At 53.6% G+C, this 27,831-nt stretch overlaps 2 protein-coding genes and 3 non-coding genes across 5 annotated transcripts; 1 reads left to right on the top strand and 4 right to left on the bottom strand.

The window, feature by feature from the left end:
• Nucleotides 1-9,251: 9,251 nt before the first annotated feature.
• B3GNT7 (UDP-GlcNAc:betaGal beta-1,3-N-acetylglucosaminyltransferase 7) lies at nt 9,252-16,929 on the top strand. The gene is made up of 2 exons (XM_005484890.3): nt 9,252-9,410; nt 13,515-16,929. Exons 1-2 carry the CDS (start codon nt 9,400-9,402, stop codon nt 14,713-14,715), a joined length of 1,212 nt encoding a protein of 403 aa, XP_005484947.1. The 5' UTR covers nt 9,252-9,399; the 3' UTR covers nt 14,716-16,929.
• A 1,570-nt stretch (nt 16,930-18,499) lies between these two features.
• NCL (nucleolin) lies at nt 18,500-26,221 on the bottom strand. Its single transcript, XM_074547284.1, has 15 exons — nt 25,959-26,221; nt 25,229-25,336; nt 24,358-24,643; nt 23,878-24,033; nt 23,315-23,503; nt 23,094-23,177; nt 22,699-22,834; nt 22,330-22,466; nt 21,865-21,991; nt 21,518-21,651; nt 21,042-21,165; nt 20,787-20,938; nt 20,177-20,303; nt 19,511-19,731; nt 18,500-19,274 (listed from the first exon to the last, which is right to left on the bottom strand). The coding sequence occupies exons 1-15, from the start codon at nt 25,974-25,976 to the stop codon at nt 19,192-19,194; spliced, it is 2,082 nt and encodes a 693-aa protein (XP_074403385.1). The 5' UTR covers nt 25,977-26,221; the 3' UTR covers nt 18,500-19,191.
• On the bottom strand, nt 19,853-19,993 carry LOC113459018 (small nucleolar RNA SNORA75). Its single transcript, XR_003379812.1, has one exon. It is a non-coding gene; the product is annotated as a small nucleolar RNA SNORA75 (small nucleolar RNA).
• On the bottom strand, nt 20,613-20,689 carry LOC113459024 (small nucleolar RNA SNORD20). Its single transcript, XR_003379818.1, has one exon. It is a non-coding gene; the product is annotated as a small nucleolar RNA SNORD20 (small nucleolar RNA).
• On the bottom strand, nt 22,914-22,983 carry LOC113459023 (small nucleolar RNA SNORD82). Its single transcript, XR_003379817.1, has one exon. It is a non-coding gene; the product is annotated as a small nucleolar RNA SNORD82 (small nucleolar RNA).
• Nucleotides 26,222-27,831: the final 1,610 nt, after the last annotated feature.

Raw genomic sequence — 27,831 nt, forward strand, 5'->3', positions numbered from 1 at the left:
GGGAGATTCCCCTTGAGCCTGTCCAGCTGCCTCTTGCATGGAGCACCGGCAGGGTTGCAGGGTTTTCCCATTAACCCTGTTCCCAAGCCCAGGGCTGAGCTTGGTGAGGGTCCAAATGCTCTACAGGTTGTAAATCAGCACAGCTTCAGCTGCACTGGTGACCCTGCCACGCAGCCCATGGTGTGAGGGTGAGACCCCTTTGTCCCCTTTGTTCCATCTGCACTGAGAGTTGTGGTAAAGGTGATCTCTATGGACAGACAGAGGAATCTGTTTTGTCAGATATTTTGAGCATTCTGGCAAATTGAGCAGAAAATGGCAGGTGAAAACCACAGCAAGAGGCAGGAAGGAAAGAGGCAGAAGATGCTCGTGCAGTCTCATGCCCGGAGGTTGCTGCTGTGTCCGTGCACATCCCCGCTGTGTCACCCAGGGTCACAGGAGTTCACCTTGCTCTCTGTGTCCCCTGAGGCATGCACGCCTTGCTGGAGAGGCCCTGGCAGCTGAAGAGCCCTGGTGTTAGGCTGTGGCAGGTTGGTAAGGCTCCTTTTGGGGTACACCTGAGCACCACCCTCCCCTACAGCTCCATGCATGGGCTTTCCCAGGCTCCAGCAGCTCACCCCTGGCCATCAGACACACGATTCTGGGGAGGGCCAGCACGTCCCCTTGCACAAGCAGGGCCCAGGGCAGGGGTTGGTGCTGCCCTGCAGACTGTGGCTCCAGCCCACTCTGCACAGCCTCAGCTCTGAGAAAGTGCAAGTGGCTTTTCCAGCAGCTCCTCGGATGGAGGATCCTGCACGGTTTTCAGGTGAGGGGCGGTTTGGATGGCGGTGCCCACGCCCCTGCTGGTTTGGGAGCTGGGAACAGAGAAGCCCCTTCTCCGGCCCCATCCCCGCACAGACAGAGCCCCGCTGTTGGTCAGAGGAAGTTTGGGCAAGGCAGAAAGGAGGAAAAGATTCCTGACAGGTTTCATCTGTCCAAGCCAAGAATGGTCACATTAGAAGCTTGTAAACCTCTTTCTTCTCAAACACATCTGTTTATTTTTTTAACTGCTGGCCGTTGCTCAAAGCGACCCGGTCTGTGTGTCCATCCCTTTCGGCGGAGCTCCCGCCTGTGCCCCATCCTGGCCCCGATCCCCCGGGGCAGCGCTCTGGCTCCCGGCGGTGAAAGGCGCTCTCTGAGGGCGGGGATGGCTCCCCTTGGCCGGGAGCCGGGCCCGGCGGCGCGGGAAGACTGGGCCAGTGTTCGGGGCCCAGGGCTCTGAAAGGGCCCAGTGTGCGCCGAGCGTGAGTCAGCCGGGCCGGAGGGCAGCTGGGAGCCGGGAGGAGAGCGAGAGCTGCCGCAGAAGGGGCCGGCTGCCCGGGAGAGGAGGAGAAATGGAGCTCATTAGCGCGGAGTGCAGGCAAAGGGCCCGAGCAAAGAGGGAGGCCGAGGTGGTGGCTCAGGAGGGATTGAGGAGCCTTGCACCACACCTGGGTGTCTGCCAGGGGTCAGGGATGAGAACGGGAAGGGGCAGCAGAGGCTGGGTCTGTCTGCACCCATCACTGGACTTTGATGTGACCTTGGGTGTCAAAGCCTGGGCAAGGGCTGGGAAAGCCCTGGGAAGATCCTTGGGGTCCTTGGGATACGGAGCTGTCTCGTGTCACATTTTGGTGGCCCGAGCACTGGCTTGCAGGGGTGGGGCTCCATCCTGGCTGGTGTAAAACATCCCTGGAGCTGCCGGTTTGCTTTGGCTCAGTTTGGCTGTGCACTTCCCGCTCTGCCTGACACACACCCAGGCGGCTGCCGGGCTGTGCCAGCACCTTACACATCCCAGCATCAGCTCCTGGGCCCCAGGGATGTCACCTGCCGGGGCAGAGCCAGGAGGTTTGTCACTTCCTGGAGCAGGCAACATTTCTCATAGCTCTGGGCTGTCCCAAAGGGAGAGTGGCTTCCTGGAGGTCCCAGTTAGGACCTCTGTGCCTGGCTGCATGTGAGATGAGAAGCACGGAGGGATTTCTGGTTTAGATTAGATGCAAGCATGTATGGGAACGTCTGGTTTTATCTCAAAAGCAAACAGCTCTGCACATGGTGGTGCTACCACCCAGAGAGGTCCCCCATCATGTATCTCAGGATTAGGCATGTCCTGCTGTCTTCCAGGGGCATCATGTGCTCGTGTAAGACACCAGCAAGAAGAACCCTTGGGGTTCAGCTTTCCCCTGTCCTGGAGCCCACATCTGCTGAGGAGAGCAGGAGGGGACCAGTGGTGCAGAGGGTGTGCAAAAGGCCCTTGCAGTGGTGGTTGATCAGGAGATGCATCCTAAAGGGATATGCTTTTTATGGGGATTTAGCTGATTGGACTGTGAGGGAGTTGAACTTTGATGAAAAGTCAGACAGATATTTCCCTTTTGCACCAATAGCCATGGCCCAAAGCAGAGGGAGCAAATGGCAGCTGGTGGCTCTGGGCAGCCTGGCTGCATCCCTGTGCTTGCAGACCTGCAGAAAACCACCCCAGAGGCTGGGAATAATCCTATCAACTTGCTGGCTGACATTTCAGGGCTAGTTCACCCACCACACCTCTGGTTTGTTGATCTGTGGAGCCCCGTGGCTGAACTCTGCACCCCCATGCTCGGTGCTGGCACCATGAGCTGCTTGTGCCAGGGAGTTCCCTGCCACCTCGCCCCAAGCACTGATGGGCTTTCCATCCTGCTCCTTTCATAATGCCCAGTTCTCCAACCTTCCCAGCCTCTCTCTAGTGTTGGGCAGATCCTCAAAGCTTTGGCCCTGCAGGAATGACCTCTTAGGGTGGTGCATTTCTGTCCTGTAGTCACCAGTGACAGCAGGAGGATGAAGGGAAAGTAAACCACGATGGGTAGCACAGGGTGATGATACAAATGGGCTGGAAGGACCCAGGAGAGCCATCAGCTTGTCCTCCACCCTGTGCAGGAACTGTTTTCCCATGGTGAGGCAGGGATCAACCCAGCAGCGGTGTTTGGAGCCTCCCTGCACGGAGCCGCTGGAAATGCCACAGCCACGTGAGAGCCGTCAGCCCAAGGGATGGCAGGGGCTGTGGCTGTGGCTGCGCCTGCTGTGAATCAGGGAAGGAGCTGGATCCATGCATTAACTCACTGGCCATCTCAGCTCACAGCATAGAATGACTTCACCGTCGGGTGAACATCCCACCATGGAAACCAAACCTCAGGAATGCGTCTGGGTGTGCCGACTCCCTTCTCCTCTCCAGAGGGCTCTCTTATGTCTCAGCTACTCCCAGGCTAGCAAATTGCTGTTGTCACCTCTCCCACCAGCTCCCTGAGCTGGGCTGGGGAGCAGTGCCCATGCAAGGGTCATCCCCTGTGCCTGGCGGGTGCCTGCCCGGGGGTGGCACCGTGGGTGCTGCCCTCCCTTCATGCGCATGCAGGGAGCTTTGCCGTGGCTTCAGTCCAGTAGCCCCAGCCAAAGAGGGAAAGTCTGCACTCCACATGCCCTCCTTCTCCCTCTCTCCGTCTCTTGCTGGAGACAGATCCACCAGTGGCTGTAGCAGAGCCCAGGTTTTGGCGCCGAGCAGCAGCAGAGTGATGATTAATGCTGAGCAGAGCCACAGAGCCAGGGACGTCTGAGTTGTCTCTGCCTCTCTCCTAAACCAGTTTGGCCAAAAAAGGCTAATGTGAGCATTTCTGCATCTGCCAGCCTAGGAGGGGGCTCGGCCAGAGCTCAGGGTCTCAGCAGGCATGGAAGGGGCTGTATGTTTTTCCACTTGGGCTGGAGAGGGGCCGTGGGCAGGCAGCCGCCGGGCTCAGGTGACTCCTGAGCCGTCCTTTCCATCTGACTCATGAGAGACGTCGCGAGTGCTCTGCTGCCCAACGGAAAACACGTCTCCTGTCTCCTTGCAGCTCATGGCTTCTGGGCCCATGCCAGTCCCCAGGCAGCACAGCTTCCCAGGGCTGTGCTGGCACCTGGAGCCCAGCTCTTCCCAGGCTGGAGCTGGGAGAGCGGCTCCATGGGATGGTGCCCAGCCAGGGCTTTACCTTCAGGCTGTGCCCACAGCTGGTGTGGCAGAAAAGGCAGGGTGGCAAGGGCTGGGCAGGACTGGCCCATGGTCCCTGCAATGGGCAGGAGCATCTCTACAGGCAGGGCTCCTGATTTCACTGCTGGCATGACACTGCTTTCCTAACACTCCTGATTTCCTCTCCTCCACCTCTGTGGAGGGTTCAGGATGGAAATGACCACCTTTCAGCACCAGGACAGGTCTTTCCCTTCCCAGGGCCAAGCACCCCATCCTCCTCCTTCCTTACTGGGTTTGGGCAGCATGAGAGTGTCTCCCACCTCAAACCCCACATTCACGTCCCCTAAGATTTCTCCATCTGATGTCCTCATGGGCTTGTTTGTTTCAGTGCCTGGATGCCATCCTACCACAGGTTATCAGGAAAAACCCAGATCCTGGGGCTTCCTGCACAAGGGAAACTGAGGCACGCTGGGGTCAGCACCTCTCACTGGGACACACTGAGCTGGGAGAGACAAAGCCAGGGCCCGTGGCTCACCGTGCCCAGCCTCAGGCTGTTTGCATCACACCCCAGAGCCTGCCCCCTCTGTGCCCGCTGCCCAAGCTGCAGCTCTGGGCTCCCCCTGCTCCTCTGGGAAGGGAAATGTTTTCCCTTTCCCCTCCCATTCTGCTCGCCAGCAGCCAGTGAGTCCGGTTTCCCCTGCGCGCTGCCGCCAAGCGCCTCTGGAACCACTGGAAAATGCATAAAGGGCCTGGGCAACGCTGCGGTGAGGGTTACTCGCAGTCACAGCTGGATCCAGCTGCTGCTTTAAAGCAACAGCACAACCACACAGGGCTCCCAGGACACCCAGGTGTGCCAGGGGTTTCAATCCCGTGGGAAGAGAAGGCAGCATCCTCACCCGGCAGCAGCCCTGAGGCTGGAGGGGGCCTTTTCACTGGGCAGAAACTCTTGGGTGGGTCTGGGTTTGGGATTTGCTCACCCAGGTTTGCAGAGTGCTTCCCCCTGCCCTGCTCCTGTGGCTCCTGGCACAGTGACCAGGAGAGCACTTCCCACCAGCCCCAGCTGCATCCCACGGTTGGGTCTGCAAAGGGCAGCAGCGGCCTGGGGACCCCAGAGCACGGGGGCTGGCCCAGCCATCACCCTGCAAATCAGCTTACACTCTTCCCCTCTTTTTGGAAGAAATCATGCAAATCCCAGAGTGTTTGATTCCAGGCAGGACAGAGGGTGTGGCTTTCAGCTGTGGCTCAAGGTGTTTCTGCAGCCCTGAGTGTTTCAGTGTGTGAGATGCTGAGGCCAATGGAGTGGGATGGAGCTGTGGGAAGGCAGAAAACCTCCTCCTGCATCCTGGGTGCCAGCATGGTCCTGCTCTGACAGAGGCACTGGGATGGAAACAGCCACGGGGCACTGGGGTTAATGAGTAAAATAACTCACCCTGCCTGGGGTCTGGTTTATGGCTCTGTTAGCATGGGCAAGCAGAGGGAGATTTCTATGGGGGTGGATGTCTTTCCCAGTGTCCCACGTCAGACTGGTCAGCCCGTGACGTCTGCTCCACCTTCTAAGACGCAGCAATAAATCAGGTAAATAATTAATCCCAACTGCCTGGGGAACCTTCCCTGGGCAGAGCCGGTCCCGCTCCCAGCTCCCAGCACTCCATGTGAGAGCCACAATGATGGGCGAGTCTCACAGGGCTGCTCTTTACCACAGCATCATGAAAGGTGCTTATAAAACAAACATGGAAGGAGAAAGGAACATTCCCTGTCCTATCACATCCAGGATGTTTGCTCCTGAGTGTGCGCAAAATCTTGATGTGGTGCGAGTCTGGCTCAGCCAAACAAATTGCAGCCTTGACCTCCCTCCCTGCTCCAGGGTACACCACAGGTGAGCGGTTTAACAAAGAAAAACCTAAAAGTGTGACCACCCTGTGCAGCTGCTCTCGGGTCAGGCTGAGCCCTTGGTGCTGCTCCAGGCACTCAGAGGTTTGGGGAGGAGAGGGCTGGTTTGTGTGTCTCCACAGGGCAACGGGACCTCGGCTTGTGTGGGAAACCCAGCCCAGGGACCACAGTGTTGGCACAAGTGGTCAGGAGGTGTGAGAATTCCTGGAAGAAGAAGTGAGAGTTTTTTCTGTGTATGTATAATTTGCTGGAATGAAAATAAATCAGAAAACAACACTCACACACACCAAAAAAAACCCCATATCAAAGAAACCAGTGCAGCTTTCCCCAGTGAAACAAATTCCAAACCATCAGTGGGAAAACACTGGCTAGGTCAATCTGCCACTAGCCAGTCTTCTGGGATTACATAAACTTAATAAAAAAAGCTCAGTTATTTCTTTGTACTATTTTTTAAAAGAAAACATTTTAGTTCAGGTCCACTTTGAAATTAAAAGAGGATTCTTGAAACAAAAAAAAGCATTGTGGTTAGCTTTGAGAACATCTAAATGAGCCACTTGGGCATCACCCAGTCCTTGTCCTTTCCCTTAACCCAGACAATGTCCTGGAGCCCTGTTTGATGCCAGCTCCAAAGCCTTGTTGTCCCTACAGGTTGCCCCTCGCTGCTCCTCACAGGTGCCCTGCCAGCTCCCCCAGGGCTGCAGTGGCCTGGCACAGCTCAAATGTCACTGGTGTTGTGCAAGGAAGAGAAACTGGGCTTTTGCATTTTCAAGCAGCCCCAAGAGCACTAATCCAGAAATCTGCAGCTCTGCCCACAGTGCCAAAAAGGCACCTGGTGCCTCCAAATCTCAGTCTAATGGCTGAGACCTAAGAAATACAGATGATGGGTGCTGCAGAGGAGGGGCAAGGCTACAGGTTCAGCTGCTTTGCTGAAGGCAGGGCTGGGCAGGAATGGCAGGGATATGCTGCTGGCTGAGTCTGCTGGGGTGAATAAAAATATTCAGGTTTCTCTTTTTCGTGTTTCATTCTCAGCAGAGTGGTTGTAGCTGCTCATGTGAAACCTGTTCTTGCTGGGTGCTGGAAAGAGATAAAGGGAATGTGTGTCGAGTAAGACTTTTTAAAAGAAATATCCTTTTAGCTGGATTTTGTTCTTCCTGCTGCTTTTCTGCTTTCCCAGGGTGAATCTGAAGAGCTGAAAACTTGGTTTTGTCCTAAACTTTTCTATGTAATGATGAAAAAAATCATAAACAATTCTGCTTCATTTTTGGGTTCATCCTTGAAACAGGAGCTGGTGGTGCCAGGGATGCCCGGTTCTGTGTTTATCCCAGGCATCAGAAGCCCAAGACCTGTCAGGATTTGAGCCTTTAACGATGATCAGAGGTATAGCTTTGTGCAGCCCTCACACCCATGCAGTGGGATGTGCACCTTTTTCTCTCACAGCAGGAGGTAGGGGGTTATCTGAACCAAAACCCTGCACAGCAGCATGGAATCATCCGGGAAGTGCTATGCTTGCAGCCCTACAGCTTTCCTGCACGGAAGCAGCCGTTGGAGAGGCGGGACACAGGGCTGGCACCGCTCCCTGCCCCAGGCTGCCAGGAGCCCTCCTCACCCTGCAGCAGTGCCCCTTCCATGCTGGAGCAGCACAGCACAGCCTGCAGGCTGCAGCACGGGCTGGGTGTGCTGCTGCTGGGGCATCCGCAGCGCCCCGGGAGGCTGCAGCACACCCACAGCACAGGGTGCCCAGGGGGGCAGCAGTCACCCCAGGCTGTGGTTTGGGATTTGCTGCAGCTCCCCACGAGTGGATGCTGCCATCCCTGTCCACATCATGGTCCCAGGGCAAATTGCAGGGGTGAAAAGGTTGTTACGCTCTCAGGGCGTTCCTGTTCACATCCCTTTGTGCAAGGGCCATCCTCCAGTGGGGTGCTCCTCAACTGTGAGCCCCTCCTTGCAGAGCGGGGTGAATTCCCAGCCAAGGGAATGCACCAAACCATCCCTTGTGCTGCAGGGATGAGGAGGGTCCTTCTCACAGCCTGTTCTGGTCAAGCTGATGCTCAGTGAATCTCATGGCCATGGTTTTCTTGGGGCCATGAATGCAACAAATACAATTTTCCCTATAGGCACTGGGAACAGGCTAAAAAGGAATCAGGAAAGGTATGTATGGACTTTTGATGGTGATAAGGACATGGGATGCTGTAGAGCTGGTGCAGCCTGTTTGGGCAATGTTTCCTGGGGAGCCTTCACAGGCCCCAGGACACAGAGCTGCAGGGCACCTGGGAAAGCGATAAGCTGAGATAAGGAGAGAGAAACAGATCTGGAGAAAGCAGAGCAATCTTCCTCCCAAAACTGAGTTGGATGTGGATTTTTCTTGGTGCTGTTTCAGTAGCAGAGGTAGTGGGTCCCTCTGCATGTCCAGTCTTTGAAAGAAGAGCCTTTCCCATAAGAAGCTCAGTGTGTCCAGGGGGTTCTGAGAGCTGTAGGAGACCCTGACCCTCATAATGAAAAATGCAGAGGAACTGTTCAGAAAGGGACTGGGATATCTCTGCTGGACAGGAAAGGAAATATTGCAAATTTCCTGCAGGCTTCCCAGCCTGGCTTCATGGCAAACATGAGCAGCTGGTGGGATTGGGAGGGTGACAAAAAAGGGAGATATCAGAAATCAGAAGGACTGATTTTTATGGCTGAAAAACACCTGCAACTGAAATGTTACATTTAAAAGGAAAATAAGGTCTTTAATCTGCTTCTTAATGGGCAATGGGGTGTCCCATACTGATACGACTCTAGCAGGAATGCTGGTGAAACTGCATCTGAACAAGGGCTAAAGGAACAGTTTGAAAGGACGCCTCACCTGGCTGTGATTCTATTGGAAATTTGACCCATGAGAGGTCCCAGTATGCTGAGCAGGAATCTTCCTGCTGCAGCAACTCCCCGTCAACTTCCTACACTCCCAGGTGTGCTGTGGTTCCTAGGAAATGTGTGAGTGCTGGGCAGAGCATGGAAGTCTGGGTGAGACTGGAGTCCTGGGCAGAGTATTGGCCCTTGACAAGTTGTGGACTTTGAGTGAGATGTGGGTCGTAGGGGAAGGGTGGGTCCCAGGAGAGGTGGGTATCCCGGGAGGTGCATTAAAGACTCTGGGGCAGAACTAATGCACCCCAGAGAGGGCACAGTACACCAGGAGCCGGGCTAGGACGCCCCAGATCCTGGTGAGAGAGCCATCAGCAGCGGGGAGGGTCCTCAGGGGGACGTGTCACCCTTAAACTCCTTGCCCTGGGAGCACTGGGGAGGTGTCTGTCTGTCTGTCTGCCTGCGGGGGCGGGCAGGGGGGACGGGACAGAGGGGCAGGGCAAGAGTTAACCTACCTGCTCTGCCATCCATCTCTAGGCTCCACCTCGGAGAGAGAGGGGAGGGAAAAGAGAAAAAGTAGGAAAAAAAAAAAAAAGAAAGAAAAAAGAAGAGGAGGAGGAAGAGTGCAGAGAGAAGCGCCCGGACCGCGGGCAGCCCGGCCAGCAGCGGAGCGGCCGCCCCGTCCCACTCCCAGCATGTTCCAGTGGTGAGTGATCTCCGGGGAGCGGGGAGCCCGAGCCCCGCTCCCGCACCGAGTCCCGGTATCCCTGGCTCCGCCGTCCCGTGTCCTCCGCTCCCGCTGCCCGGCGCTGCCGTCCCGACGCTGCCCGGAGCCGGGGGACTGCGAGGATCCCTCCCCACCGGGTCCCTCTCTCTCGTCGCCCCGGGGGTGGCCGGCCGGGGAAGGACAGCTCTGGTGGGGACGGTGGGCATGTGGAAGCGACTTAGAGCGGAGTGTGTCATTTGTCCCCTGTCCGTCTGTCCCCATCCCTGGAGCGACCCTCCCGGCTCCGCGGGACTCCCAGGCGGGGTCTCGCTGGCCGCGGTACCCCGGAGAAGGCTCCCTGCGGGTCCGCTCCCGACACGAATTTCTCTCCATCCCGGGGCACCGGAGCTCCGGCCCGGCGGGAGGCAGGACGGGGGCAACGGGCAGGGGCGGCCGGTTGGTGCCCCCCAATCCCTGGGGATGCCTTTCCCAGCTTTTCCCTGAAAAGAGCTGGTTTGTGTGGAAGGGCCGGGGGCAGCAGGGCCTCCAGCCCTGCCCGGTGGGGTCCCGTCCCACGGCAGCGCCAGCCTGGGGGCAGATGCCTTCGTCCGGGGCAATACTCGGGGTTTCGGCTCTTGCCCCTTCCCCAGGAGCGTGGTTTTACGGTCTTTTATTTAAACCAGACTTTTACGACGAGGGGACGCATCTCCGGTCACCCGCATGGCGAGCTGCGGCCCCGCTTGGTGCTTGCACCCCGCTATTGCACAGGCTGCTCCTGGGGACATTTGGGTTCTTCCTGCCCAGCATCTGCCCCTTTATAAGATCCCCTCTCCAAATCCTCAGCGCTGCCAACAGACAGGACTCTATACTGGCGGTGCCTCCAGAGACTGGGTCTAACTGAGGGGCCAGCAAAAGCCCCTATCACATAAATATATAGCGCTGGTGGATCCAAAAGGTTTTCACGCGAATCCGAAGTGAATGGGATAGGGATAGGGATAGTGAGCCCCTGTCTCCCGGCGCCTCATCTGCCCTCGAGCATCAACACCTGAAAGGGGTACTGCCCACCTCTAATTTGGAGTTTATATTTAACTGCCTGGTGGCAAAGCCACCTCACAGGGAGGCTTTTGAAGTTTCCTTGGTGGATAAAAGGGAAGAGAAGGAGCATGTTAAGACCTTTTCAAAGCTCTCTTGATGGCACCAACACCAGCAGTTGGGGCAGAGTGACCTGACTGGCGCCGATGGCAGCTCCCCCAAATCCTTGGTTTGATATGGGAATTGCCTGCGGTTGTGGCTCAGGGTCCTCCCAGTCCCCTCCGCTTTCCTGGCAGTGCAGGGACAGGATTTCTGCAGGGCAGAGGTGGCTCTGGGTCTCCTGGTTCCTGCTGGACCTGGTGGGACCCCGTGATTTGCAGTCAGGCCAGTAAGAAAAATCCCAAATAGGTTCTTGTAACAAAGCAAGAATTGCACTGGTGAGAACTAGGAAACAGGGTCCACTGAAGGAAGGAGGAATGAGTTTCTGTGCTGTTGTGCAACACCTCACCTATAAACATACCCAGGCCACTTAACGCTCCAGCTCTTAATAAAAGCTGGAGTTGTCCCCTCAGCCCTGGGTCAGAACTTTTTGTCCCAAGGAGAGTAATGGGCGTCAGTGCACCCATGCACTGTCAGACAGAGTCTGCCAAGGCTGGGACCATCTGTGCCAGTTGGTGACAGCCCTACCTATGCAAATTATTAAAATTTGTATCAGTAATTCCCTGTCCTTTGGCTTCTGGGTAACCTTTGACCATCCTTCAGGCTGAGTATCTTATCGCTTGTTGTCCTTGGATGGTGGAAAGTGTAAGAATGTGGTGGCACAGGACAGGATGGGATGGGATTGATGCAAATAAAATTACTACACAGGGTGACAGGGGTTATTTCTGCAGCAGAAATTCTGCAGCATTTTCTTGTCAGGTATGGATGAGAGGTTTTAAACATTGCTTGGCTGTGCTTGGAGTAAAGTTGTATTAGAACTGAAGGGTTTGTAAGAATAAGCTCAAATCTGTGCAGGCAGGGCTGGAGAGGGTTAAGGGAATGGTGAGATCTAATCAGAACTGCTCCCTCATCAGTCTCAGATGAGTGGCCACATACAAAACCGGATGAGGAATATCTATCCATTTATCCTTAATTACTTATTTCCACACTCGCTCCCACAGTCCACACTAGTGATCACAGTTTTCCCACGACGACATCGAGCTCAAAAGTTCTTTGTGCTTCAGAGCAAAGCCAGAGACAGGAGCTCCTGAAAGCTCCTGGTTCCCTTCTGGGATTTCTGCATTTCAGGGTGAGTGGAATCCCCTAGCACAGTGCTGTCTCCTGCCCTGGGGAGTCTGATGACCCACGGGATGTCCCATAGGTGTTTTGGTGCAGCCTGAGGAAAACTCCAGCAGCTTCATGGTGGTTCTGATCACAATCCAGTCTAGGAGAATTTTGCGGCTTTGAGGGTTTTTTTTGTCTATCTGGAAAATACTTGGGTTAAATGTTTCAGATTGCAGCCCCAAGCTCCTTCTCTGTGTCTCCTGAAGTGAAGGTGCCATCTGCCTGCTAGAGAGGATTCTGGATTTTTCTGGCTCTGACAGGAGCAGGGGGGTGCGGGCTGTCCCCAGTGGGTGTCACCCAGGCTGGGATGTGCCTCTGACATGAAGAGGACAGGCACAGGGGCATCCCAAGACCAGTGCCACATCTGTCTCCATCAGCTCCACAATGCAGTGGCAGGAAAAGGGTGTTCAGGGACTGCCAAGCACCTTGTGTCAGAGCAGACAGAGATGGGGCTGCCCTAGGGAAGCTGTTGAGAGTAGAGACAAGGAGCTCAGCTGCCATCCTCTCATGCCCGGTGCTCACCTGCACAGGGAGATGCCCCAAGGCAGCTGGGACATGCAGGCCTGAGGCAGGAGGAAGCTGGTGCAGTGTGCAAGCTGTGGAGACAAGCTGAGTGTTCAGGAGCTACTTTGTGCAGCTGAGCAGAGAGAGCAGTTCCCCTCCTCTGTGGCAGAGGGATGAGAAACCCACCTTTAGCTGAATGGAAAAGCAGGCTGGGAAGGAACTGTGCATCAATAATCTCCAAGTCCGGCTTTTCTGCAGTCCCAAGGACCTCAGGAGGATCCTGCTTAAGCTCCCCATGAACTCCATGCAGGGTTTGTCCCCGAGCCAGCAGCTTCCCAGGGCTATAGATCTGCAGCAGAGGAGAGCAGCAGAGGATGGCCCCAGGAAGAACTGGGTTTGATCTACTCATGCCCTGCACACCCAGGACATGCAGACACCTGGATTGTCACAGGCAGGGAAAATCTGCCCACCCAATCTGCCCTGCATCCACTGCTCCTTATCACCACAAAGGAAGCAACGGGACCCAAGAGCTGCCCAAATGCCCAGCAGTGCCCCCAGAAATACTGGTTCCCAAGGTAGTTGTAGGGTTAGGGATGTCTTTTTCCCACTGAACCATGAAATTTTACTCAAATGGCTTTCTTTTTTCATCCTGATGTGCCATTTTGAAATTAAACAGCAATGCTAGTTTCATGTTGACTCTTATGGTCTTCCCAGCTCTGGTTTCTCAGTGCTGTGTAACCTGTGATGCCAGTCTAGGCCATGGATAGTATGTCTGTCTTGCAGCTAAGGCTTTTCTGGAAAAGATAATTCCCTCCTGCTCTTGTCCTAAACTACAATTTTCAGATGGCTGAAACAGCAGTTTCTCTTGGGATTTTCTCCTGAACCAGCTGCCTTGCTGAAACTCTCACCCTGACTTCTCTCTCTCTCAGCCCATTTTCATTTCTCCTGTGAACCCTTCCCTGATCTTCGTACTGGGGTTACCAGAGGACACTGCAATCACCCCCACATACCTTGTGCCTGTCCCTACAGTTAAGTGTGGCCCCAAAGCCACCCCACAAGCAGGATACAGCTGGGAAGAGTATGCATTGAGGTGTCCTGCAGCTCTTCCCACAAGGTTTTTACTCCTCAAAAGGTGATGGAACACAGATTATGAGCATCCCATGACTTCTCAAGAAAGTGCTTTTGCAGACAAGCCTCTTTAAGCCTGTATATTCTTCTCCTTAACCCCTTGTCTCTTCCCTTTAGGAAGAAGACCATCTACAAAACAGTTTGTCTCTCCTTCTTGCTGATCATTACAGTGACGGTGCTGCAGCGTGGAATGGCCCCAAACCAGTTCATGCAGGGCCAGCAGCAGAAAGAACTGCCCCCTTCAGAGCCCTTGAAATCACAGAAGAGAGACAACGCCTTCTCCATCAGCAACAGTTTCTGGAAGACCAAGAAGGAGAAAGCTCCTGTGAAGAAGGAGAGCGTGACGGCAAAGCAAACAAAATCCTGGGATGTCACCACTACCAACTGCTCAGCCAACCAGAACTTCAGCAAGGTGGATTGGTTCAAAGGGCTGGAGCCCAACTTCCAGCAGTTCCTGCTCTATCGGCACTGCCGCTACTTCCCCATGCTGATCAACCACCCAGAGAAGTGCAGCGGGGATGTCTACCTGCTCATTGTGGTCAAGTCCATCATCACCCAGCACGACCGCCGCGAGGCCATCCGCAGGACCTGGGGCCAAGAGAAGGAGGTGGAGGGCAAGAGGATCAGGACGCTGTTCTTGCTGGGCACCGCCTCCAAGGAGGAGGAGAGAGCCAACCACCAGAAACTGCTAGATTATGAGAACCACATCTATGGGGACATCTTGCAGTGGGATTTCCTGGACAGCTTCTTCAACCTCACCCTCAAAGAAGTCCATTTCCTGAAGTGGGTTGACATCTACTGTGACAACGTCCACTTCATCTTCAAAGGTGATGACGATGTGTTTGTGAGTCCCAGCAATATCCTGGAGTTCCTGGAGGACAAGAAGGAGGGAGAGGACCTCTTTGTGGGGGATGTCCTCCACAGGGCCAGGCCAATCCGTAAGAAGGAGAACAAGTACTACATCCCCAGTGCCCTCTACAACAAAAACATCTACCCACCCTACGCAGGGGGTGGGGGCTTCATCATGGATGGAGCTCTGGCCAAGAGGCTGCATAAGGCCTCAGAGACACTGGAGCTGTACCCCATTGATGATGTCTTCCTAGGGATGTGCTTGGAGGTCCTTAAAGTGTCACCTGTTGGGCACGAGGGCTTCAAGACTTTTGGTATTGTGAAAAACAAGAACAGCAAGATGAACAAGGAGCCATGTTTTTACCGGAGTATGTTGGTGGTTCATAAACTGCTGCCTCCAGAGTTGCTCCAAATGTGGGACTTGGTCCACAGTAACTTGACATGCTCAAGAAAACTCAATGTCCTTTAGCTCAGTCTCTCTGGAGAGCTGGGACTGCAGGAGCTGGGACAACCGATCCCTGCTCTGGGGTGGGGTGAGCCTCCACTGGTGGCACACAAATCCTTCAGGGGCACTGCCCTCCAGGGTGAGGGGGGCAGAGACACTGCACTCACGGGCAGGGTTTGTTCCTGTACTGTATTGTGGTTCACGTATCTCCAGCTGGGTTGGGGGTTGCTGAAAAAGAGAAAAAAACCAACAAAGCATGACAAGTCTAGCACAAAATGGAGAGAGGGCAAAGAGGTTTGTGCTCTGCTTTAGGTACCTCCTCCACAGCAGCATGATGAGTGGAGGGAGGCAGGGAGGGATGTGGAGATGTTCAGGGTCTGGCTATCCAGGGAAGCTGATCCAAGGGAGTTCAGCCAATTACAAGTGCATCAACCCCCCTGACTCAAAAATCATGGGATTTTGTTATCTCAAATTTCTCCTCTATGTAAGGTCTTGGTAACACTGACTCTGTGTGCATTGGGTTCACCCCCACCAAAGTCCTGTGTGTCCCCATATGCAGCTGGGGAAAGGGGCTCTTCTCCGAGGCTGGCCCTCAACAGCCCTGAGTCCCCGTTAGGGTTTCAGCCTGGCAGTTGGGGACCTGGGGTCCTTGTCCCTGTCAGAGGCTCCCAGGCAACGATGGCTCCCAGCATCAGCCTGGGCTGTGCCTGGCTCCCCAGCCCCTCTGCAGCCTTACTGCATGTGTCCTCAGAGGAATGCACCCAGCTGAAATTCCTCAGGGATTTGTTCCTTCTGGCAGGCAAGAGACTAGGCCAGCTGCCCTTGCCTGTGGCCAAGGAAGAGGTGGAGAAAAGTGGTGATCCCCCTTGGAATCCCCCAGGGGGGCATTTGTCACTTCTGGGACCCAACTTCCTGGGCATCCCAGGGGGTGCTGTGGGAGACCCTCTCCGTGCTGCACAGCTGCCTTCATGGCTTTGCCTTGCGGGGGAAGAACAGCCCCAAAGGCTCTGTGTGTGGCTGCTTTGGGCTCAGCTCTGGTTTGTCAGCAACTGTGATGCTCCAGGGTAGGCTGGAGACATTTGTCCTGCTCTGGCATGAGAAGCAGGGTCCAAGGGGACAAAGTGAAGAAAAGCTGGTGTTTCACATGTCTGCTCCTCTCAGTATTTATTCTACAGGCTGAGATTGGAGCATGACAGGAAATGGGGTCACAAGACATTGCCTTTTTTCTTCGGGCTGAAAGGGCCACGAGCTCTCAAGGGGAGCCCTGGGCTGGTTACTTTGGTGGAAACCCCCAACACAGAGACATGTGGCCACACAAGAGCCACGGATGCTCTCCAGCCACTGCCTGCAGGCATGAGCAAAGGCCACAGGAATGTGCAAAGCCACACATGCTCACACACGTGCTCCCAGGCACAGGCTCTACACGCACAGATGTCCCTGTGTGTAGGGCTGGCATGCCCAGATGTCCCTGCAGGGGCTGACACACACAGCCATGTGCATGGCCCTGACCACGCACAGCGAAACACGGGCACAGACGCCCTTACTCTCTCTCCCTCTTTGGTGCCAGACATTGAAAGGAAAAATATTTTACTACCTCAAAGGTCCCCCTGTGCAGTGCCTTTTTTTTTTTTTTTCCCTTTCTCTTATTTTCTTAATGCGTTTTGGAAACAGGCCTGTTTCATTTACTCCAAGTACATTTCCCAGGTTAGAAAACAAATATTAAAGAGCATAAACCAGTCAAAAAGGGCACCCACACGCCAAGCCACACCACTCTTAAAATGGCCCTGTTCAAATGAGATGCAGATTTGAAGAGAAGGAAGAGAGCCAGTGCTGCCCAGGGCTCAGCTGGTGGTGATACTGTGAAACTGGATGTACAATTCACCAGGTCCCTCAGCAGAGTCCGGAGGGCATTTTTGGTACCCACTGGGCTTAGGCAGCACACAACTCTTTTACTTTTCCCTCCCCTCCCTCCTTCCAACAGGAGTGAGCTCAGAAACACTTTCCAAATTGATACCTCCATAATTTATGTCAAGTACAGTACTTTAGGCTGTACATTTATCCTGGATGCAGGGTCAGCTCTCGCTCTCTGTAGCAATGTGTATGGTGAGCCAGGGCTGTGTGCAGACATTTCTCAGTGTTCTTCATCTGGTGGGACCGTTACAGAGAAACCTTGTAGAGTTTGGTAAATATTCTAGTTTCTAAATAAAGGTTAAAAGAAGAAGAAAAAATCCTACAAGCCTTCACCTCATGTCATTACTAGTGAGTTTCTGCTGGGAACAAAACCTGGCAAAGTGCTACAGTGACAAAACTGACTTCTTGGAATGGGCAACTGGGGACTGAAGCTGCCCTGTTCCAGTTTTTGACACAGCTTCCTTCTGGAGCCAGGCATGGTAACCAGGCTGGTGGGTATTTTCTCTCTTTCATGCTCTCCTCCACCTTCATCTCAAGCTAAACTTCAGATCCTCCTGGTGCCCTGCAGGGAGGAGATTCTCATGTCAACCTCTGTGGCAAAAGCCACTTCAGCAGGGCTGGGAACTCACTGGTTTTATTGAGCGCTCTCTCCTTGCGCAGAGGGAGATGGGCACTCCTGTCCCTGTTACCGTCCCCATAGCAGGACCTTGCTCACTTCCACAGCCCAAGCAGCACCATGGGGTAACACAGCCCCTGGTCATGAGGTTCAAACCTGTCTGGGGTGAAGAGGAGGAAAGCCACAGGTGAACCCGTGCATCTCACTTTGGCCTTTGGGCACCGAGGGGCTGTTTCCAGATCTGGCACCCAGCTTGGACACTCCTGGTGCTGGGGAGCAGAGAGGTCAGCAAAGGGGACCAGGACACACTGTAGTGGCAGGCTGGGCCATCTCACTGGGGCTAGCTGCCCCAGGAGACATCAAAAATTTCATACACATGGGCAAGACACAAGCACTCAGTGGATGCACTCATGGACACTCCTGCCCATTCTCTTTCCAGTGGGACCCCACGCTGTCACATGCCATCGTGTGCCACGTGTCCAGCGGTGGTAGCAGGGCTCATGCCGGGGCTCCCCGGCAGTGCCCTCAGAGCTGCCCCTCACGCGGGGCGGGAAGGACGCGGAGCGCGGGCCGGTGCTGCCCCCTGGCGGCCGCGCCCGCCCCTCCGACCATTTGCCGCCGGGCCGTGGCTCCAAAATGGCCGATGGCGAAGGGCCGGGAGAACCTGGACAGGGCCGGGGGCGATGACACGTGGCACACAAACCGCACAGCTCTCCAGCTGAAACGACCCCTGACTCTACTGGTTTAGTTCTGGCCACAGGGAATGGCCTTTGGGTGGGCTCGATGTGTGGAAGCCAGGGAGAAATTACCATAGCAGGGCAGGGAAGGTCGCAGCAGTGGCCATGTGCCAGGAGAGTGGAACAGGCTGGCCACGGCTGGAGCTGGCACAGGCCAAATGTCAGGGCAGGACCTTTCAGCAGGGCAGGGGTAGAGGACATCAAGGGACCTCGTGCCCAGGAAGGCTCAGGCACACAGCCCTGCTTTCTGGGCCTGTTTTCTGCACCCAGCACTCTGAGAAAAGCATGTAAAACTGAACAGCTGCCACTGAAGGGCAGCACGCTGTGTCTGGTTAGAAAAACCAGTCAGTGACCATGCCACAGGACTGAGGCCCTTCATCCCCAGACTGTAGACCTTGGCATGAGGAAGGAAAGGAGGCCTGAATTTGGTTACAAGGCAGCCACTCAGCCCAAACTCCTGCTCACATTTAGGGGCAAGAAGAGACAATTTGAAATGAAGCACAAGAGAAAATACTTGTAGGAGAGAGCAACTGAACTGCAGGGCCTTAGTACAAGATCTGATTTACTTTGTTTAAAAAGAAAGTAGAAAAGCAACTTGCTAGCAAGCACCATCACAGCATCTTCAGTTAAAAAAAAAAAAAAGTGGTTACAGAGCTTACCTTGGCCATCACAATCCTTTCCCCTACTTCCTGCTAACAGCATGCATACACTGCTGGAGCAGAGCAGGACAGAAGCTGCTGCTGTGACACCAATGACCTTAACCCAAAAGAGGGAAGGCTACAGACTGCCTGTTTCTCACAGCCTGGCTTCATTTAGTGGCACAGAAGTAACACGAACCAGTTTAGGTCCTTTAATCTGTCCAAGACAGGGTGCTAAAGCACAAATGATAAAACATTCTGCATTTTTACAGCAAAAATGCTACAGAAGTTTATAGGAAAAAAAAAATTTTTTTTACATGGGTAAAACATTATAAATTCAAGACAACTCACAGACAAGGGGTAAATTCCCACATCTATCACTCTTTGTTTTAAAAAGTTCATTTGAACAGGCAAGCAGTCAAAATGGCTTGCTCTCTCTTCCTTGAAATGAGAATTTTATCTTCCAAGTGGCTCACAGTACTGCTTCGCTTCTTGGAATGTCCTCCGAAGGCTCCGCCACCATCAAAGGAGAATAAAAACCCCCGGAGTCCTTTCAGATAGTCTCGGAGAGCAGGAAAAGGGAAAGGAAAGGGGAAGTTTATTCAAACTTGATCTTCTTCCCTTGCGGCTTGTGATCTCCACCTCCTCCTCTGCCTCCTCGGAAGCCACCTCCTCCTCTACCTAGAAGAAAATTATTGCAAAAAGCAGAGTTACCACTGTAGTATTTATATTAAATGCACAAATATATTGCAGTGGTCTATCTATACCACTGCCCTTCTAAACCCATCCTGGCACAGGGACAGAAAATAAATTCACATTCAATATTCTCTAGTAGCTCTACACCATAACCCCAAGAATGGCTTTGGGTTCATTTTGGAGCACATCCCCTCCAAACAGCAGCATTGGCTTCCTCTTACCTCCAAATCCACCTCTGCCACCACCTCTGCCACCAAATCCACCTCTTCCTCCTCGGCCACCTCCTCTGCCACCACGACCACCAAATCCACCGCCACGCTGGAAGTCACCCTTTGGCTTAGCAAAGTCAAGGATCACTTTGTTTCCATCTATCTCTCCATCTTCCATGGCTTCCTTAGCTGCTTTGGCATCTTCTGCAGAGCTGAAGTCCACAAACCCAAACCTAGGAAACAGGTTGCAAGACCAAGTCAGTCCCATTTCACAAGCTGCAGCACCACCTGCAGGTTCCCACCAGAAATCTTTTGGAATCAAACACCAGCACTTCTGCATCCCACAGATGTGTCACTTGTAGGACAGCAGTGGCTAATCACAATCGATGGAACCCCACTGTGAGTTTGCCAGTACTGTACAGGTAATTTTCTTCTCGTGCGAATCCATCAGCTGCCACGGAGGTTTGTTGGCAGGAAGGAGCTCATTGAGAAGAGGTGAGAAGGGATCACGTGCTGCCCTCCACCAGTGCACCCAAAGCTGTATTCTCTGCTCCCACCCCATTTACCAGCTCCATAGAACCACCCACATGAGCATGAGAAACACCCTGTGTTGCAGAGATCAGCTAAAGTGAGGTGCTCTGTAGCACCTGAAGCCAGCCCAGGTGATGTTTAACCCACCCTTTAGATGATCCAGTGTCTCTGTCTGTGACTATTCTTGCACTTATTGAGCCTTCAAACGATTCTCTTAAGGTCTCCTCTGTGGTGTCCTCAGAAAGGCCTCTGACAAACAATGTTTTGCTTTGCTCTGTGAAAAAGGAGCACATTCAGAATTCATTCAGCCTGAGCAAGGCAGCCTTCAGCTTCATAACATCACATCCAGCTTGCATTAACTGGCTCCCAGAACAGCACTCAGGGATAAAGGGATTGTTTTCAAGGAACAGCTCAAGCACCTGGAGTCCATGGAAACTTTTTTCAGGACTGCAGTTAGAGTCTGACATCAAAGGATTTCCATCAGCCAACCTGATATTGCCAAATTAAGTTTGCCCCAGTCCTTTTTTTAAAATAGAGGCTTGGACCTTATCAGCAATAATAACAACCAACTGTACAGACACTGCTGGATCAGCACTTGACTATCTAGAGGAATTTAACAATAGTTTCATCAGCATTTCAGATAATCAGTCATCATATCCAGCACATTTGCTTACAATGTTTGGCATGGTTTTTTTTAAAGCAGCCATAGATTTGCCTGGATGGTGCCACAGCTGGAGATCAAACATGAAACACTTACGGCCGAATCCTCCTCCTCCTCCTCGTGCATTTGCATTCCCTTTCTGCCCGCTGAATTCCAGTCTGATTGTTCTGCCTTCAATCTCTGTGTTGTTATAGGAATTGAATGCCTCTTTGGCATCCTCAGTTGTGGCAAAATCTACGAATGCATACCTGTGTGGAGAAGAAGTTTCCAGTCAGCCTGGGAACAAGGGACACTTTGGAGGCAAGTCACTTGCAATGCCAGCCTGGGGCTCAGGTGGAAGGCACAACCTACCCTTTAGGCCTGCCCTGGTTGTTCTGTGGCACCTTGATGGAAGAAGCTTTCTTAAATACTTCTTGGAGAGTCACTTCTGTAGCAGCATATGAGAGGTTGTTGACAATTAGGGTCTTCGACTCTCCTATGGGGGAAAAGTCAATGCTGTTAAGTGCAGGTTTGGAGAGAGAGAGCTCTTGTTCTCTAGTTACCAGACTCTGACAAGGGGTTAAGAATACTTGTTGCCCTTTCCTCACCTCAAGGTGAGGCCCAAAGCAAAATCCAACCCTGTTTTATTCACCACGACCAGTTTCCCCCTTGCCAGAAAAATGCAGTAGAGACAAAGTGCATAGCATGCAGAGCACAAGTGAGGCAAAAGATCTGGTATCTTAATCTTCTTGCAGTATTTTAAGTTGGCATACCCCCAGGAACTTGTGAAGCAAGTGGAAATGAATCCTGAATGCCATCTGTATGCATGGTATCAGTATGGAAAGTACCTTTCTGATGTTCTTGCTGGCTCTTCTCACCAGTGAAGTCAATGACCACGGCACGACCCTCAATTTCTGTGCCCTGCTTCTCCTCCAGAGCTTTGTTTGCCTCAGCTTCTGTTTTAAATTCAATGTAGGCCATCCTACAACACAGAAAAGAATGTAAGCAAATGCCTCCTTCAAAGAACAACAAAGTATGCGAATGAGGGGGCGAAGATGCAAAAGAAAAATGCTGCAAAAAGTAGGACAGCTATTGCAGCAGGTTCCTTAAGGTAGCCAAAGGACATGTAAGCTTATCAGAATATGCCAAGAGCTAAAGGAACAGCAAACACAGAACAGGCCTCTCAGCTACACACCCTTTGCTGGTTCCATCCTTGTTCATCACTATCCGGACCTCCGCTGCATTTTCAAACACCTCCCTGATGTCCTCCTCGGTTATGCGGTAGGGCAGGTTCTTCAAAAACAGCGTTCTGGCATCTCTCACTGCAAAGGCAAGTTACTTTTGGTTACCAGCTAAAAATCCCTCCTCACCTACACTGCCAGTTCAGTGAGACTTAGCAAGTTGATCCAGGAGAAATTAAGAGCAAGCATTCACATTTTCAGAAGCTGCAAAAGCAACTGTAACCGAAGTTAATGAAACTGCTGTGCTTCTCTTAAGGGCATCAAGTTCAAAAAACAGGTCCTAAAGTTTCAGAAAGAAACCTATTTCTTCCTCAGCTTTCCCAATACACACTATTTCTTGGGATCACATTTGCACATATTCCAGTCTGAACTTGTACATCTGTATGTAAGCGTTTTAGAAACTCTTAATTGGGCCATACCTTTCTTGTCTTCTTTTATAGCTTCCCTGCTCTTTGCTTTTTCCAGTTTGACTTCCAAACCCATAAGTTTCTTTCCATTCAACTGGAGAGCTTTATCCAGATCCTCAGCAGATGAAAAGTCCACATAGCCAAACCGCCTGAAAGAACAGCATCCTTGAGGTCTCTGCTCCATCTCTGGCAGCACAGACCACAAACACAAACCTAACACCAGAGAGGTCCTGGCTGGTCAGGTTCCAGGCAAAGTTAAACCCTCACCACCACCAAGCAACCATCCCAGCATCCTGAGGGGAACCAGCACACTTGGACCCCATGAACAAATTAGTGCCAAATAAAAGAAAATTAGCAGCAAAATTCTACTGATGAACTCACTTGGAAGCACCGATTCTGACATCTACAACTTCAATATTCTTCTTCCCAAAGAATTCTCTGAGTCCAGTCTTCAGCTCCTCAAACTCCTTGGTGCAGACCAAATTTCCAACAAATAGAGAGAAAGCTGATGTGGGCCCTTTAAATGAAAAGACAGTAAAGTGGGATTTTTTTAAAGGCAGTTTTTAAAACTGAGAGCCAGAGTCTAGACAGCTTTAGCACATCAGTTTTTGCTCAGAAGTGACATCATATTTCAGTATTAAGTCCCTTATAATCATCATTTGTGCTGAGAAACCCCACCCCTGACATCCTGGACCTTCACAGTTACATTCCTCATACAACAGAGTCCAATCACAGTCCATTAAACACACATCATTTGATGATCCCACACCACTTACCATCTGTTTTCTTTTTCTTGGGCTCTGGTGCACTTTTATTGGTCATTTCTTTCTTCCTCTTTCCAGGTGCTTCCTTGACAGGTTCTGTGACACAAAACAAAACACAACTGAAAAATACAGAACTTTTCCTAAACCGAATCAACACAAGAGCATTAATCTTTACACCAGTCATACACAAAGACTATTGCTCAGCAGCTGTAAGATTTTAAACTTTAACTCACTTTCATCTTCACTTTCCTCCTCAGCATCCTCTTCATCCTCCTCCTCTTCATCGTCATTCTCATCATCATCCTCCTCCTCATCTTCGTCATCTTCAGATTCTGCTGCCTTGGCTTTCACTGGTGCAGCCTTGGCTGGAGTGGTTTTCTTCACTGGAACAGGGGCTGTGTCCATGGCTTCATCTTCAGACTCTGAAACAAGATGAGCACAGTATTTAGACAGTTCCACATTAAGTGCCTTTTGAAATTAAGATAACAAAATGCTGCTGAGCAAAATGTTCTCATGCCTCCTGAAATTTGTATGTTCTTAGAAAAAAAGTTTAATACACTCAATTTTTACAAAAGATGTCTCTCTCCCTTGAATTTTACTGCATTAAAAAATCCAAACAAAACCTGCTCACCAATAGTAAAAAGTTTTACTGATAACAGGGAAATTAACACCCATTCAGCAATTCGGACAACAGCAACCAGCTAAAACCAGCTGAGCACACACTGCATCACTCCCACAATCCTTTGAGCTTCCTCCCTCCCCCAGGTCCCTGTGTTTAGTATTAAACATCTTATACCATCTTCTTCTTCATCGTCCTCATCATCCTCTTCATCCTCATCCTCCCCCTCGGACTCCTGCTGCTTTGCTGGCACAGCTGCAGGCTTTTTGGCTGGTACTGCTGCAGGCTTTTTGGCTGCAGGCTTCACTGGCATTGGTGGTTCCTCCTCCTCATCTGCACCAAGAGTACCACAAGTCATTACTACTAAGGTGCAATGAATCAGGTAAAAAACTACTTAAGAGATTCCCCAAATTTTGTCCAAAAGTTCAGGAAAGAGCAATCAAGAAACTAGGAGATGTTTTACAGGCTGTGTGTAAGGCAGCTGCAGCCCAAGCTCTCCTTCAAACTTCACCCATTGCCCACCCCTCCTTCATAACCCCTCTTTAATCACTGAACCCCCTCCCAAGTATTAAACAAATCTTTAAATTGCAAAGGTACTCATATTTAATGACTTGATTGAATCATCTTTAGCCCATGTGTATTTCAAAGGTAACTTACCAGAATCTTCTTCATCCTCCTCATCATCCACATCTTCATCATCATCTTCATCATCTTCTTCTTCACTCTCCTCCTTCTTGGCATTCTTTCCATTTTTTGCTCCTTTGGTTAGGACAGCAGCCTTTTTAGGAGTTGGAGTAACAGCCTTTTTGGGCTGGGGAGTAGCCACAGCCTTCTTTGCAGGTGTAACTGCCTTTTTTGCAGGAGTAGCAACTTTTTTGGCAGGAGTTGCAGCCTTCTTGGCTGGGGTAACAGCAACTTTCTGTGGTTTCTTCTGGGGGATCATCTGAAAGACACATTAATGTAAAACTCATGCTGGCCTGTTTAATCTACCATTACTTCACTATCAGACAAACATACAGCCAGTAAATTCTAAACAATATCCTTTTCACAGTTTAAGTTAACTCAAATGCCCACCCTGGTGAATCAATAAAGCTCAAACTCAGCTTTTTCATGCTTTCAGGAGCCCACTTAGGGAACATCAAAGCACCTCTAAATTCCCTGGATCTGAACCAAGACCAGTGGTGCATATTAGCATTCAGCATCTTGGAACTTTTACACTTGCACGTCATCACATGTGGCAAATGTCATACTGCTCATTACTAGGGTAATTAGGTACCCACTTGCTTATCTGCTTTAGGACAATTTTAAGACCCCACCAAGTACTTCCAAAAGCCTGGAAGTACAGACTTAGCAGTTGAGCTATTTTTCCTCACGCGGCTTTAGCTTTAAGAAATCCAGTTTATTCTTTAGCCACAGTTTAGTGAGGAACACGGGCAGTTTACTGGTACCCTGTTACAGTGTAACCCACAATCCCCACGACACTTCTGTAACACGTGCATCCTTTTGACTCCATCTCTAGATCAATCACCTCTTCTCCACTGCTCTCCTCTAGGTCAGAGGACTCCTCTTCCTCACTTTCCTCGAACTTTTTCGGGGGAGGAGCCATTTTTTTCTGCTTGATCTGATTCTTCGGGGTCTGAAAGAGAGCGGGAGCAGCACGTTTAGCTCCCCTGCTCACGTGGGCTACCTGCGAGCGCTCGCTCCGGCGGGCAATTGTCCCCACCACGTGGCCGCCCTCCGGCCCCCGCGGTGCTCAGGGGGCCGCCCGGTGGTTGCGGGGTGTGCGGGGCCCTTCCTGGGAGCGCGGGGCCCTTCCCGGGAGCAGGGCGCGCTCCCACGTGCTCGCTGTCCCCGCGCCCCACGTGGCCGCTCTGTGACGTAGCCCCGCCCCCCCATCCGCGCGCGCTCACACGCGGGGCCCACCCGCGCCCCTCACACGCCGGGACCCCGGACCCCGCTCCCCACTGCCCGCCGTCCGCTCCCCTCCCGTCCCGCGTCCCGCGCCCGGCGCACGGAGCACGGCGGGACAAGGGGGTGTTTGAATCCGCTGCCTCCGGGCCCGCGGCCCCTCCCCTCGCCGCCATCTTCACGGCGAGCGAAAGCAGGCCTGGAACCACCGCGCGGCCCGAGCGCACGGCGGCGAGAAGACGACCCGGTTCCCACCCCGATCCGCCGCCGTCCGCACCCGCCCGCCCCGTCATGGCGGCGTCCGCCCGCTGCCCGCCCGGCGGCTGCGCCCCCCCACCCCATGCCCTCACCTTGGTAATCTTCACCATGATGGCGGCGGTGCCTGGCGGCGCAGGGGCGGCGGCCGAGCTGTGTCCGGGAGCGGGGCGGGCGCGTCCGGCGCGGCGGCGGCGCGGGGGGATCGGGCCGCGGGCGGGCGGCGGGAGCGGCAGGGAGGCGCGGGCGGCCGGGCCGGGCACTGACACGAAAGAGCGAGCGCGCGCCCCTTCCGCCCCCTTTGCTAGCCCCGCGCCAGGCTCCGCCCCCACCGCCCCCGCCCCGACCAATCGCCGCGCGCGCCGCGCCGCCCGGCCAATGGCAGCCCCCGCCCCTCGAGTTGCCGCGCCAATGGCCGGCGCCCTGCGATCGGCCAACCGGAGGGCGCCTTCCAGCCCCGGGGCCGTGCGGCGGGGGGCGAGCGCGGGGGGACGCACCGCCCGCCCGGGAGGACTCGGCCGCGGCCAATGGGACGGAGGCAGCTCGGCGCCTGCGCGCTGATTGGGCGGCGTGGCCGGGCCAAGGGCGAGCACGTGGCGGGTGGCGGCCACGTGGTGGGGCCGAGCGGGGGTCCCGGGGGTCCGGCAGGGACGGGGATGTGACGGGTCCCGGCGTCCGGCAGGGACCGGGGGGTGACGGGTCCCGGGAGCCGGGCAGACCCGGGGGTGTGACGGGTCCCGGGGTCCGGCAGGGACCGGGGGGTGACGGGTCCCGAGGTCCGGCAGAGACCGTCGCCGGGAGAGACGCTGCCATTCCCCGGTAGGTCCGGCTGCCCCGGCCAGCTCTGTGGCAGCTCGGCGTCCGGCGTGCAACTGTGCCCGGACATGCTTTTGGCTTCCGCTTTGGGACTGGGTTCGCCCGGGCGCTGGCCTTGCCACCCATTCCGCCTGGCCCTGCGTCCCCTCCCCGACCCTCGGGAGGCACTGAGCACCCGTGGACAGCTCCAAGAAGCGTCCGTAGGAGCCGGTCAGTGTCAGTGTGCTGCTGCTGCTGCTGCTGCTGCTGCTGAGGTTGCAGTTGGCACAGGAGCGCTCTGCAGTTGCCAGCCTCCACTGCTTCAGGCTGGGAGAAAAGGCCCAAAGTGGTAGAAAAAAATAAGCCTGAGCTTGCCTGATGGATGCTTTTGAATTCAGTCACTGCAAGAAGACACTACCTTTTTCCCCGGTGCGATTTTCCGCCAGTGGCCATAAAGTCGGGGTAGAAATGGCCTCAGGGCAGAATTGGTACCCCTTTCACTTGTCACCCTGCTGTCAGGGCTGGGTGCTGCCTTGCCCCTGTCTGACACAGACCAATCTCCATTGCTGGGGTTTCCCCAATGCCTTACCTCCCCTACCACTTCACACTGGGCACCCAGCCAGCTCCTGGGGGCTGCTGACTCAGCCAGGGGTGACTCGAGCAGTTTGCTCTTTCAAGGCCTACTCAAGATAAACACCTGACTTGGGGAACATGAGGTCCTGGTGAGCCCTAGAATAAAAATGCAGACTCTCAATGAATGCTGTCTTTGAGGGCACACCCCAGGATTGTTCAGTGCCACCTGAAGAAAGGGACACACTGTGGGTGAGGCAACATCCCTGGCCCTAGGCTGTCCTGGTGCCTCATTCTCCTCTGCTGGGTAAGAGAGGCAGTTTCCAGGCAAGCTGAGCTAAGGGCACCTCACTGAGAGGGGATGGGATCAATCAGCCTCTCCAGGAGAAAGCCAAGCCTGTGGAGAGCCTGCCACCATCAGCCAGTATGGGGAGGGAAGGAGCTGGAATGGAGGGGATAGTGCCCTGTTCCAGCCCTGGTCACAGGCATGCAGGAGATGGGGATCCCACCTGGGAAAACCCCTGGTGTAGGGCAGCTGGGCCCTGCCTGTGAAACAGCAATGCCTGGCTCCTGTCCCACTGTGTGCTGCAGGAGCTGTCCCCA

The sequence above is a fragment of the Zonotrichia albicollis genome, chromosome 9, assembly GCF_047830755.1.
Source record: "Zonotrichia albicollis isolate bZonAlb1 chromosome 9, bZonAlb1.hap1, whole genome shotgun sequence".
Classification (NCBI taxonomy): Eukaryota; Metazoa; Chordata; class Aves; order Passeriformes; family Passerellidae; genus Zonotrichia; species Zonotrichia albicollis.